The sequence below is a fragment of the Coregonus lavaretus genome, assembly GCF_964263955.1.
Source record: "Coregonus lavaretus genome assembly, chromosome: 27".
Classification (NCBI taxonomy): Eukaryota; Metazoa; Chordata; class Actinopteri; order Salmoniformes; family Salmonidae; genus Coregonus; species Coregonus lavaretus.
Genome location: NC_140014.1, coordinates 9988734 through 10002623, shown reverse-complemented (window position 1 = coordinate 10002623; position 13890 = coordinate 9988734). Strand labels below are relative to the sequence as shown.

General features: G+C 41.8%; 1 protein-coding gene across 1 annotated transcript in view; it reads right to left on the bottom strand.

The window, feature by feature from the left end:
* The window catches only part of LOC311102372 (SH3 and cysteine-rich domain-containing protein-like), a gene marked incomplete at both ends in the record, with an annotated part of 104732 nt that overhangs the window by 61043 nt on the left and 29799 nt on the right, over nt 1-13890 (bottom strand). Inside the window, 3 exons of the mRNA XM_084143693.1 lie at nt 346-452; nt 794-875; nt 6047-6180. Coding sequence (XP_083999819.1) covers nt 346-452; nt 794-875; nt 6047-6180 — 323 coding nt within the window. The remainder of the gene's footprint in view (nt 1-345; nt 453-793; nt 876-6046; nt 6181-13890) is intronic.

Below are 13890 nucleotides of genomic sequence, written 5' to 3'. Positions count from 1 at the left end.
TGTTTGTTACATGCAATATTTGCTTTGTGGACTTCACTGGACAGATGTTGCTCTCCGGTTTTGTGATGAAACAAACATATGTGTAGTTGAATTTATTCCGCCACTGTGTGACTGTAGTCACGGCCTTATTGTACATCAAGGTGGCGTATGAACGAATGGGTTATAGAGCAAACAACGCAATTATCACAACATAGGTTGTAATATGTATTTTTTACCGGCTTGGTTTGCTCAGTGATTTTACCCGCACACCGCTACGGTTGATGGGGTAGTGTCCTAAATGACTGTCAGCTGGTGAGTTGCTGATGAGGTAGTTTCATTAATACATTGTGTTGTTGTTGTTCTTACAGAGTTTCTATGGGGGGACTCAGAGCCACTGGCCCTCTTGTTCTTCTGTGCCAGAGATGTCCCGAACCGGAGAGCTTCATACACCGGGTCCACTTTACTGCCACAAGCTGGGAGGAGACATAGAGAAAATCTAATTTCAGTCAAAGCAATCACACAACAAGAACCCCTCCATGATAGTCTAGTTGTGTATCAATGTAGCCTACTGTTCATGTTGTCATTTTGAAAGGAATATAGAGTCCTCTGTCTTGTTTCAGTAAATGATGAAGGCATTTGCTGAAACGTGATGGTTTCAACAACAAAATATACTTTTTTTAAGGAAACTTCCATTGTCTTGCCAAGAATTGCTGAGTATCTTCTCATCCTCAGTTTACTCCACTGTTCATGCACCTTGGTTTGTAGTGACATCTCTAGAGTATTGTCAAGGCAAAGGGAAAGAGAGCGCGCTTACCAATGGGCATGACTTCTTTGATGCAGCCAAACTGCTCCGTTATCAGCAGTGGGGAGCTGTAGTACCGTCGAAAGCCCTTTGGCTGTGGATGGGGGAGGGAGAGGTTAAGAGAGGGCAGGAACATCATAGTGAGTGATGGATCGATACGTCAACAGACAGCACAGCACACCACCAGCAAAATACATTAGAGCCACTGCATAACCTAATTTCTCTGTTAGTTTCCACATGCACTGTATACATCAAATCAAATTGTATTTGTCTATACTGTACTTTAGTCTGGGTTTCAGAGTGTTTCTGCATTCAGCCACGCAACATCATTGTTTGGCTCGACAATAATGAGTTGGCTAAAGCAGAGGAGCCATTTTAGATATATCCCAAGCGAGAAAAACTGGTTAAAACCCATTCACCACTTTAGTCCACTCTGTGACTTGTCCTTCCTATTTCCCCCTTAAACTGCCTGCTGATCACTCTCCCTACATCAGCCATGCTAAACAATATTATGTAATGTTTAGTTTAAATAGTTTATTGAGGGTTGATTGAAGACGTGCACCTGGACCAGGAGCAGATTAGTCCAGCATCAATTATGTTACTTTGAGTAGTTTGTGTACAGTTTGTACAGCTCAGCTGGCAGAGTGCCAGATTTCATAGCCCGTATTCACATAGTCTCAGAGTAGGAGTGCTGATCACAAATCAGTTTAGCATTTTAGAGCATAATCTATAAGATTATATGGACAGGAGGGGGGACCTGATCCTAAATCAGCACTCCTACTCAGACACTTTTTGAATACAGGCCCAGAGTCATTACGAAGATGTATACCAGTTTCTTTGCAGTTAAGTCACTTTCCATTCCCCACATACCAAGTTCAAACAAGGACACTCCTCCCGACATCTATCATCTATCTAACCATGACATTTCTGTGTTTACCGTCTCCCATAAAATCAATATTTCCCATCAGAGATGTGTCCCTCGTATATCCAGAAAAATGACAGTGGACAGCCTCAATTTTCTGAATTTCAGAGTCTCAGTATCTCACCCAAGATAGAGTAATCTGAGGCAAGGATGGTAATGTCAGTGCAATACATGATTGTATAAGACAAGTAGGTGGAATAATTACCATTTTACTGTAGTTGGCTAAATCATGGCTCACACAGTGTTTCTTGGTAGTCTTAAACAAATCTACTTTGAAACAAAAGTATTCACCTCACACACATGAAGCTGAAATTGGGATTTTATTTTAGGAATAAGGCCTGTTTTTCTTTTGAAGCCAGAAGGAGGCTAGTATCAGCTACATTTATGCCTTTACTAGACTATGGGGATATTTTATATATGAATGCTTCCGCTCAGTGTTTGAGATCAATTGACACTCTTTATCATGGTACTTTGAGATTTATTTTAAACTGCAAAACCCTTAAGCACCACTGTACTTTGTATACCAGGGTTGGCTGGCCTTCTCTAGTCACTCGTAGGCTCAGTCACTGGTATACTTTTATTTACAAAGCCATTTTGGGTTTACTACCTTTTTATTTGGGCATTTTTATTGTTCAGAAATGTGGTGGGTACTCTCTTCGTTCACTGGACTTTATCCTGCTAACTGTTCCAAATGTCCGAACTGAATTTGGTAAAAGGTCTTTTATGTACTCTGCGCCATCGTCTTGGAACACCTTACAAAATAATTTTAAACTGGAAGAACTTGTCCCGATTGGTGTTTTTAAATCTCTGATGAAGGATTTTGAGGCTGATTCCCTGACCTGTCAATGTTTTTAATTTGCTATTTTTGATATTGTTATACTCTTGTGAATTCATGAATGGTTTTTACTAGATTACTTGTAGTTTTTCATGTTGTCTGTCTGTAATTTTTTGTAATGACTTGGTGCTGCCTATCTTGGCCAGGACGCTCTTGAAAAAGAGATTTTAAATCTCAATGAGCCCTTCCTGGTTAAATAAAGGTTAAATAAATAAATAAATAAAATGGGCTTAAAAAATGCTCAGATATAGAGTTGAAATGTATTACATTTTGAGTTTGCATCCTAATATTACACTTTATATACATCACAGAAGACTGAAATATAACAAAACCGCTTTACATAGAAACACCAGATTTCCAGCTGGTTTTTTAAATAATGTTTATTAATCATGAAATTATGAAAATATTAATAACATTCCATCCATGAGGCCACTAGGTCATTTGACCGCAGGAAAGGGCTACACTAGGTGTTTATCAATAACTATGTTTATCAAAACAAGGACAGATTCAACTCGGCATCATATACAGTGAAAGGTAATTTCCTTACTGGGATAATAATCTGACAATGAAATCTACTTGTATTGTGTTTAGATTTTTGGCAGCTACACAGATGATGCGTTAGTCCTACAATTAGCACAATCATTCTGCCTCCACTGCACAAAGGAGGAGAGGCCTCATTTTGTTTGTTTACATTTTGTATGATCAACCGTGTTCAAGCAATCTGCATAAGTAATCTGCCTTGATTAATTCTCAATGTGCCGTGGCTCATAATGAGAAGCTAAAATAAGCAACTCTTCAACTCTATAAGCACCTCTCAAGTGGAGCCCAATAGTCACAGTTTCACTGTTATATTTTGATCTTAAACTCAAACGTCACATCATGATATATATTTGGTTTCAAGATAGTCCCAAGCAGCAATGTATTCTCTTTTTTCTCCGACCAAATTCTGTTGCCAAGAGAAATAAGCAGGGTTGAAGAAATACAACCTGCCAAGTTTAGAGAAACCTTCATTTAGAGGCGAGCCCCACTGGGAGTATATTCTCTTTTTATGCTTTACCCTTCAACCTCATTTTCCACTCCTGAAAGCTGATCCATATCTCTACAAAGCTCATCCTCAAGGCATTGGGCAGCTCATGGAAGAAAATAAAAGGAGGGCAAAGGGAACACGTGTCTTCCTGTATCCAATACAGTCTCATGGTTCACAAGGTTCACTGAACCCAAGGTCAATCCTGATCATTTTCATTCAAACCCACCCATTACTGGTCAGTTCTCCATTTAAACTCAGTAATGTCTAGTTATTCCCAGTAATTCCCTGTCAATCCCAGTAAACTCCCTCCCATGCAGGCCAGGCACACCTGGACTCTGGAGGAGTTAGTCACTGGAGAGCCAAGGCAATCACACATCACAGAACCGCACATGCTGTATATTTTCTGTGTGGGACGTGTGATTCGATGTGAATGACTTAAAACCCCCAGTGTAGTCGTGACTGCCAGTTCCCCTGAGTACAGTGGACGACGGCGAAATGACGGATGGGTGTTGGTATTCTCTGCAACTATCCACTCCCCCTTTCTCACAAACTGTATCCTTGAACATCCTGTTGCTGAATTTTTTTTGACTCATATGGTAGCACCATGATTATTCAATACTGTATTTGCAGTGCCGCATTACTAATCTATCTTTCATGTCTTTGTGATGAGTACATTAACCTCTGTGGAGTTGTGCCTCGCTGAACAATATGTTCCACACCACATCTTTAATCTGGTATTCTGTTGGGACTTTTGAGACAAATATATGAACATGTGAATAACACTAAGCAACAGGCTTCAATCCCAATGGTGTACTTCTAACAGAATGGCATATACTGTAGCACGTCAATAAATTACATGCAATGAAAAGATGCCTCGGGTCCAGACCTATTGACCTTGGATTAATGCTTTATGTGGGGACACATGCTGTTCTGTAGGCACAAAGAGAGCTTGATGGCACTGCTGATAACGTTAATACAATATTTTCAATATGTTCTCTGGCTAGCTGGGGAGAATGCTGATGATTACACTGATGATGATGACATTGTGATAGAACATACAGTATATGTATCTCTATGGATGATGACAGTGATGTAATTGATGACGACAATAATGATGACACTGGTGATGATGTCCATAGAGATACAGTACATACAGTATAAATACTAGTATAGTACTACATTTAGTTCTATACTGAACAAAAATATAAATGCAAGAATTTCAAAAATGTGGAAAAAGTAAAAGGTTTTGAATACTTTCTGAAAACACCCCATGTGTTTTAATAAAAACAACTACACTGAACAAAAATAAACGTATCATGCAACAATTTCAAAGATTTAATGAAATACAGTTCATATAAGGAAATCAGTCAATTGAAATGAATTCATCAGGCCCTAATCTATGGATTTCACGACTGGGAATACAAATATGCATCTGTTAGTCACAGTTATCTTTAAAAAAGGTAGGTGTGTGGAACAGAAAACCAGTCAGTATCTGGTGTGAACACCATTTGCCTCATGGAGCATGACACATCTCCTTCGCATAGAGTTGATCAGGCTGTTGATTGTGGCTTGTGGAATGTTGTCCCACTCTTCAATGGCTGTGCGAAGTTGCTGGATATTGGTGGGAACTGGAACACACTGTCGTACACATCAATCCAGAGCATTATAAACTCGCTCAATGTGTGACATGTCTGGTGAGTATGCAGGCCATGGAAGAACTGGGACATTTTCAGCTTCCAGGAATTGTGTACAGATCCTTGCAACATGGGGCCGTACATTATCATGCTGAAACACAAGGTGATGCGGGCAGCGGATGAATGGCACGACAATGGGCCTCAGGATCTCGTCACGGTACGTCTGTGCATTCAAATTGCCATCGATAAAATGCAATTGTGTTCGTTATGCCTGCCCATACCATAACCCCACTGCCACCATGGGGCACTCTGTTCACAATGTTGACATCAGCAAACTGCTCGCCCACACGATGCCATACACATGGTCTGCGGTTGTGAGGCTGATTGGACGTACTGCCAAATTCTCTAAAACGACATTTGAGGCGGCTTATGGTAGAGAAATGAACATTCAATTATCTGGCAACAGCTCTGTTGGACATTGCTGCAGTCAGCATGCCAATTGCACGCTCCCTCAAAACTTGAGACATCTGTGGCATTGTGTTGTGTGACAAAACTGCACATTTTAGAGTGGCCTTATTGTCCCAAGCACAAGGTGCACCTGTGTAATGATCATGCTGTTTAATCATCTTCTTGATATGCCACACCTGTCAGGTGAATGGATTATTTTGGCAAAGGAGAAATGCACACTAAAAGGGATGTAAACAAATTTGTGAACAACATTTTAGAGAAATATGCTTGGGATATTTTATTTCAGCTCATGAAACATGGGACCAACATTTATTTACATGTTGCATTTACATTTTTGTTCAGTGTATATTACATTTTGTGACGATGTTGAGGCTCTTACCAGCTTGCCTTGGCAGCGTTGCGATCCCACTCCTTTTTCACACTTGTGGTGGATGCTCATCTTGCAGGCTTTGCAGCGAAGGCCATGCTTGGCTGTGTTGCCTGCCAGCATCACCACATGCTTGGAGGTGGTGCCTGTTGAAAAAGGACAACATGAAGTCCATTTCAATAATCTTTAAAGAGACATCAAAGTTATGTGATGTGTTCATAAATTATTTGGCTGAATTTACATTTTCCATTACACAGTCCATTCGGCAATTCCCATGGCAGAATATAATTCCAAAACACAATTCATTCCACATTTTCCATGACACAGTACAATTTCATGACTCAATTCACTCAGCATTTTCCATGACATAAGAAAGGGGATTCAATCACAACTACCATGTTATGTCATGATTGCTTTCACCAGCCTACATGCAGAGGAATTGAGGACAGGTTAGTTAACTATCATTCTGTTGTAATCACAGTCATTGCTACTAAGTACTACTAAGACATTGCCCATTTGCAGTGCTGTCAATCTGAGCCACAGCAGCGTTCACCTTGAGAGTGCAGTGGACCAGACTTATCTAGACTTGTCCGTCTGGCTAAGGTAATTAAATCAAGTCTTCAATAAACAAAGGGAACAAATATGACCTCCCTCAACCCCAAACCATTTACCCCAAACTTCCTCTCAAACTTTGATTAAATTGGACCCAACTTACTCTAATACTATTTTCCTCAGTGTCTAGATGCGCTTCCATTCACATTCAAAATCTTTCCCCTAGTCTGGCTACACATTTTTTTAAATCCCCATGCGGAATGATACCTCCTGTCTCTGTGTCTAAGCTGCCGCGTTTCATTGATGTTTGAGTCACAGACGTTGGCATAAATGAAGATTAATTAGGCTTAATTGCGTTCGGAAGTTATGAAACAGACAGTGAGAGAGAGAAAGAGAGAGAATTGTTTGGGTGAAGGAGCCCTGGTGATGATAGCAGATGCTTGGCACCATCTTTCTGACTGGCTGCCACATTTTTATGAATGGTATTTTTTGGGTCGGGAATCAGCAGCACGCTATGGCTGTCTGTGAATAAAGTTAGTTTTTTCTTAAAGACATTTGTCACTGAGGACCTTATCACTGGGCTCTCATTTTCAACCTTTGACCCTTGGAATGTCAGAGCAGAGGGTCGTTTCAGCTTCACTGAGGTCAATTAGATTTAACATAGAAGGTTAGTACTTTTGAATGAAGATATAGCTTAAATCCTAGCCACATATACCATGCTAATGACATGTAGCATGTGGCTGGCCTGATAAACTGCAGTTAACTACCACTAAATGTCCTTAATACTGGATTTTATTATCACACAGTCCACACCCAAGCTGGTGTCTGTGTCTATACCACTTCCTTATCAACCCCTTTCCCTCTCTTTTCTGCCCATGTTATTGATTGGCTTTGTAGAGTAGACTTTACACTAGCATGTTTGTATGAAACCTAACTGATATTTCATTCCATCGACAATGGTGCTCACATAATGATGTTAAAATGCAACATATGAGTTCCCTATTCGACTGTAAGAAATATGCCATGGTGAAGCCCCACTGTCATTTGCCATTTGTCTGGCAAAACGATTTCCTTCCAGCAATTCATTAATCAATGAGCACAAGCCCATGCAGCCCAGACACTGTGTGCGTGCGAATATGTGAACACACAAAAGCCTGATCGATTCCTTCACATCGCATCGAGGCAGAGTGAGCCCTGGTTTGTTTGAGTTCTATCAGTGTCCATATTGACTTCCTGCACAGCCATCATTCATAATTAACAGTGGAATCTGGATTAGTGGTGAGATGTGATACAGGCCCAAATTACAGCAGTAAAACCTGATCCATAGGATGAGCGCTGACATGAGATATACAGCTCAAGTTTGGAGAGGCCATGTCCAGGCTAGACTGATGAGACGCTCTGTGTCTCTGCCCCTCGTCAAACTGAAATGATCCTTACTTAATGACTTGTAGACATGTGACTCTCAACGCATCAGTGCTTGAATTGAGCTGGTGCACACCGGTATGGACTACATTGGCGTACCAGCACCTAAAATGTAGAACTTCAAGAGCAGGGATGAACAAAACGGCAAAGAGCAACAGTTCCCATAAAAAAATTGTCCTATATGTACACAGTAAACGCAGTAAAAACAGTCATCAATGCCTTCCAAGCCATACTAGTATGAGTTCAAATTGTTGTAACACTTATTGAATATCTGCATACATTTAATAACTATTTGTATATTGTAGTTTCATACAAAGTAGTATCTATGAGCACCTACCTATAAAAAAGGTTAATGATGACGCAATTATCATCATAACTGATTTTTCCATTTGACTGGGTCTTAACAGGTCATGAATGACTGAGCACAACTTCACATCCCTCATCCGTCCAAAACAACTTTAACCAGAGGGAAAAGCTAGGTTCTTATCCTGCAATCTGTCCTGTGTTGTTTGACCAAGCCTCATTAATAGACAACAACAGTAGTTGTTAGTGATACTGAGATGGATACCAGAGGAATAGGATCCTTGTCAGATCACAATCAACAACAAGGCAACAAACAAACCAACAGCAACTGTAACCAGAGAGGAACCTGAGCCCTATACTTACTTACTTACTTACTTACTTTATTGTCCCCATGGGGAAATTTTGTTGCAGTGTCATGTACACATTTAAAGTGGCGTTAAATACAAAACAAGATTGACAATACAACTTTCAATAACAGTCACGCACCAATAAAAGTAAGAAATAAGAAATAAAACATTTAAAACATTTAAAACAAAGACTAGCCTGCTGGCCTTACGGGGTCAATGGGAACATTTGCCCGAGCTATTTAAGAGGGATATCACACCTGGCACAAATGATTGTCTCGTTCTATTTTTCCTGCTGAGGGGTGCCCTATACCTACGCCCAGAGGGGAGTAATTCAAAGTCCAGGTACAGGGGGTGACTTGGGTCTAAAATGATTTTGTGAGCCTTACGGAGGGCCCTGACCTTAAAGATCTCATCCAGGCCTGTCTGTTTGACTCCAAGTACCTTACTTGCTGTGGTAATAATCCTTCTCAGCATGTTTCTCTGACTGACAGTGGCATTGCCAAACCAACAAACAATACAAAAAGTTAAAATACTCTCAATAAAGGATTTGTAAAACAGAGTCAATATAGTACAGTCTATATTAAAAGAACCCAACTTTTTTAGAAAGTACAGTCTCTGTTGGCTCTTTTTGTAGATCTGGTCTGTACATTTACTCCACTGAAGCTTACTGTCCAAAAAGACACCCAGATATTTATATTCCTCTACATTTTCTATATTCTGGCCTCTGATAGATGTTGCAGAGGTAGGTGTTGTACGCTTCCTGAAGTCTATGCACATCTCTTTGGTCTTGTTAGTATTGAGGACCAAGTGTGATTCCTCACACCACTCTACAAAGTCATCTAGGACCGGGCCATGATGTTCCTCGTCATCATGCAACAGGCTGATCAAGGCAGTGTCATCAGCGAACTTAACGAGGTGTCTGTCAATATGGGAACTAGTACAACTATTAGTGTATAAGATGTACAGAAGTGGGGACAAAACACATCCCTGAGGAGAGCCTGTGTTGGTATTGCGTATATCCGACACATGGGGACCTATTTTGACTCGCTGTGAGCGTTGGCTCAGGAAGTCCAACAGCCACAAAACCAGCCCCCCATCTAAGGAAAAGTCCCGAATGAGTCTCTGTGCCAGAATGTAAGGCTGGATTGTGTTGAAGGCAGAAGAAAAGTCAACAAACAGAACCCTGACATGAGATTTGGCACCTTCTAGATGTCTATAGACCATGTTAAGGAGGGTAAGAATGGCATCATCAACTCCTCTGCTGGTCTGATAGGCAAACTGAAATGGGTCGAGGAGCTTCTGGGTGACACTGAGAATATGACTTTTCACAATTTTCTCAAGGCATTTCATAACTAAGGATGTCAAAGCGACAGGGCGATAGTCATTCAGCACAGAGGGATTTGATACTTTAGGAATTGGTATAATTATTGATTTTTTCCACAATACTGGAACGTGTTGCTGGTTGAGTGAAGATTGGAAAATGTCTGTAAAAACACCAGCCAGTTGTTCAGCACAGTGCTTTAACACATGCCCACTTATTTTGTCTGGGCCTGGGCTTTTGTATGTGTTACATCCCCTGAACAACTTTAGAACATCAGACTGTTGAACAACAACTCTCTCAAACATTTGTAATGATGCTTTCATTTGTTTTACCTCCGACACGAAGTTGTCTGATTCAAATCTTGAGAAGAAAACATTCAGTTCATTAGCCATGTTCTGGCCCTCATATCCCCCAAGGTCAGCACTGGTTTTTCCCCTGCCTATATGGGGGGCACTAGCCATGGATTTAATCCCTTGCCAGGCCACCCTTGCGTTTCCTGAGGAGAGGGTCCTCTCCACCCTTTGCTTGTATGCCTCCTTGTCCACCAGTATCTGTCTTTTTATCTCACGTTGTACATCTCTTAAAGCCTGTCTATCACCCCCAGCATAAACTGCCTTCTTCCTATCAAGTAGTGATTTTAGATGTTTTGATACCCAAGGCTTGTTGTTAGGGAAGATTTTACAGGTCTTAGTAGGCACAACTGACTCAACACAGAAGTTTACATAGTCTGAAATAACCTCTGTGAGTTCATCCAGATCAGAGCTGCTGTCCTCAAATACCTCCCACATTGTACAGTCAAAACACCCCTGGAGACAAGTGATACTGTTGTCATTCCAGATCTGGACAGTTTTAACTGTGGGTTTCTCCCTCTCCAGGAGGCGACAGTAAATTGGCCTGAGGTAGACCACATTGTGGTCTGATGTCCCCAGAGGAGGTCTGGTGGTGGCAGAGAACGCCTTTGGTATTGTCCCATAGCACAAATCAAGAGTCCTATTTTTCCTAGTGTGACATTTCACATACTGATGGTATGTGCGCAAGACTTTGTGCAAGGTACAGTTGTTAAAATCCCCTAAAATAAATTTGGGTGCGTCGGGGGAGATGGATTCCAGTTTCTGTGACAGATTATAAATAATCTCTGATGCCTTTGTTATATTAGCTTTTGGTTGAATGTACACAACGGTAACAAACAATTGGGGGAACTCACGGGGCAGATAGTAAGGTCGCAGTGACACAGAAAGCAGTTCAATGTCGGGGGTACAGAGTCGCTCTCTTACCAGGATCGATTTACACCACTGGTCCCTGACAAGCAGGCAGACGCCCCCGCCGTGAAGTTTCCCTGTGACTGTCAGATCGCGGTCCGCTCTGACCAGGGTGAAGCCGGCCGGCTCCACTTCTCTGTCCGGGACTCTGTCATCCAGCCAAGTCTCAGTAAATGCCAGCAAACAGGCCTCCCGATATTCGTGTTGGAAGCGCAGATTCGCTGACAACTCATCCGCTTTCCCCCTCAGTGACTGGGCATTAATCAGCAAGATGGTGGGTAAGGGAAGTTTGTTCTTAATTTTTTTAAGTCGTTGTCTGATTCCCCCGCGTTTTCCACGTTTGCATTTGGGTTTGTTATCCACTCGCAGACAATCAGGTATTAGATGGGCCATTGGGATATCCATCGCGTTCGTATTTGAGTTGCATTGTAGTAAAAACTCCCTGCTGTATTGGATTCCGCTGCCAGCAGCGTTTTCATTATTTAGTCCGTTCGTAGCGGGTATGTACACGATCAACAAGATCAGTCCAACACCCCACCACTGGAAATCCATGGTTGGCAGAATGTTTGTAAACTAAGTGTACAAATTAAAAACATAAAATAACGCCACTAAGTGTACAAATTAAAAACATAAGATTAAAAACATAAGATAACGCCACACCAAACGTCACACACACTGCAGGTCGCAACAGAGCCGCGCCCTCCACCTCCACCACTATAAACCTACACCTGTAGAGATTTCGGTCAAGCAAAGTCAGGTTACTGATAGTCTCGTGCACTAGACTTCATAGGCCTGGGGACAAGGTTAGGTTACTGCTAATGTCAAATGTCAAGGTTACAACAAAGTGAACTCATACTAGTATGACTTGGAAGGCATGGATTACCGTTTTTACTGCGTTTACTGTGTACTCTTTATGACCGTTTTTAATGGAAACTGTGGCTGGCCTTGATCACAATATATTGTGATCACTGCAATGTCTATCCGGATAGCTTAGGGTGCCTGATTGACAGCATAGCAAACCTGTGTGGCCATTTTGAGACAATGAAACAGTGATCACTCACGTCACTTCCTGTTGAACGCGGAACGAGGGAGAGCTTGGTTTGTTGTTTTGGAAAGTTTGTTGTTTTGAAAGTGTATTGAAAAGTTTCTTAGTAGCTACAGTGAGGGGAAAAAAGTATTTGATCCCCTGCTGATTTTGTACGTTTGCCCACTGACAAAGAAATGATCAGTCTATAATTAATGGTAGGTTTATTTGAACAGTGAGAGACAGAATAACAACAACAAAATCCAGAAAAACGCATGTCAAAAATGTTATAAATTGATTTGCATTTTAATGAGGGAAATAAGTATTTGACCCCTCTGCAAAACATGACTTAGTACTTGGTGGCAAAACCCTTGTTGGCAATCACAGAGATCAGACGTTTCTTGTAGTTGGCCACCAGGTTTGCACACATCTCAGGAGGGATTTTGTCCCACTCCTCTTTGCAGATCTTCTCCAAGTCATTAAGGTTTTGAGGCTGATGTTTGGCAACTCGAACCTTCAGCTCCCTCCACAGATTTTCTATGGGATTAAGGTCTGGAGACTGGCTAGGCCACTCCAGGACCTTAATGTGCTTCTTCTTGAGCCACTCCTTTGTTGCCTTGGCCGTGTGTTTTGGGTCATTGTCATGCTGGAATACCCATCCACGACCTATTTTCAATGCCCTGGCTGAGGGAAGGAGGTTCTCACCCAAGATTTGATGGTACATGGCCCCGTCCATCGTCCCTTTGATGCGGTGAAGTGGTCCTGTCCTGTCCCCAAACATCCCCAAAGCATAATGTTTCCACCTCCATGTTTGACAGTGGGGATGGTGTTCTTGGGGTCATAGCCAGCATTCCCCTTCCTCCAAACACAGCGAGTTGAGTTGATGCCAAAGAGCTCCATTTTGGTCTCATCTGACCACAACACTTTCACCCAGTTCTCCTCTGAATCATTCAGATGTTCATTGGCAAACTTCAGACGGGAATGTATATGTGCTTTCTTGAGCAGGGGGACCTTGCGGGCGCTGCAGGATTTCAGTCCTTCACGGCGTAGTGCGTTACCAATTGTTTTCTTTGTGACTAAGGTCCCAGCTGCCTTGAGATCATTGACAAGATCCTCCCGTGTAGTTCTGGGCTGATTCCTCACCGTTCTCATGATCATTGCAACTCCACAAGGTGAGATCTTGCATGGAGCCCCAGGCAGAGGGAGATTGACAGTTATTTTTTGTTTCTTCCATTTGCGAATAATCGCACCAACTGTTGTCACCTTCTCACCAAGCTGCTTGGCGATGGTCTTGTAGCCCATTCCAGCCTTGTGTAGGTCTACAATCTTGTCCCTGACATCCTTGGAGAGCTCTTTGGTCTTGGCCATGGTGGAGAGTTTGGAATCTGATTGATTGATTGCTTCTGTGGACAGGTGTCTTTTATACAGGTAACAAACTGAGATTAGGAGCACTCCCTTTAAGAGTGTGCTCCTAATCTCAGCTCGTTGCCTGTATAAAAGACACCTGGGAGCCAGAAATCTTTCTGATTGAGAGGGGGTCAAATACTTATTTCCCTCATTAAAATGCTAATCAATTTATAACATTTTTGACATGCGTTTTTCTGGATTTTTTTGTTGTTATTCTGTCT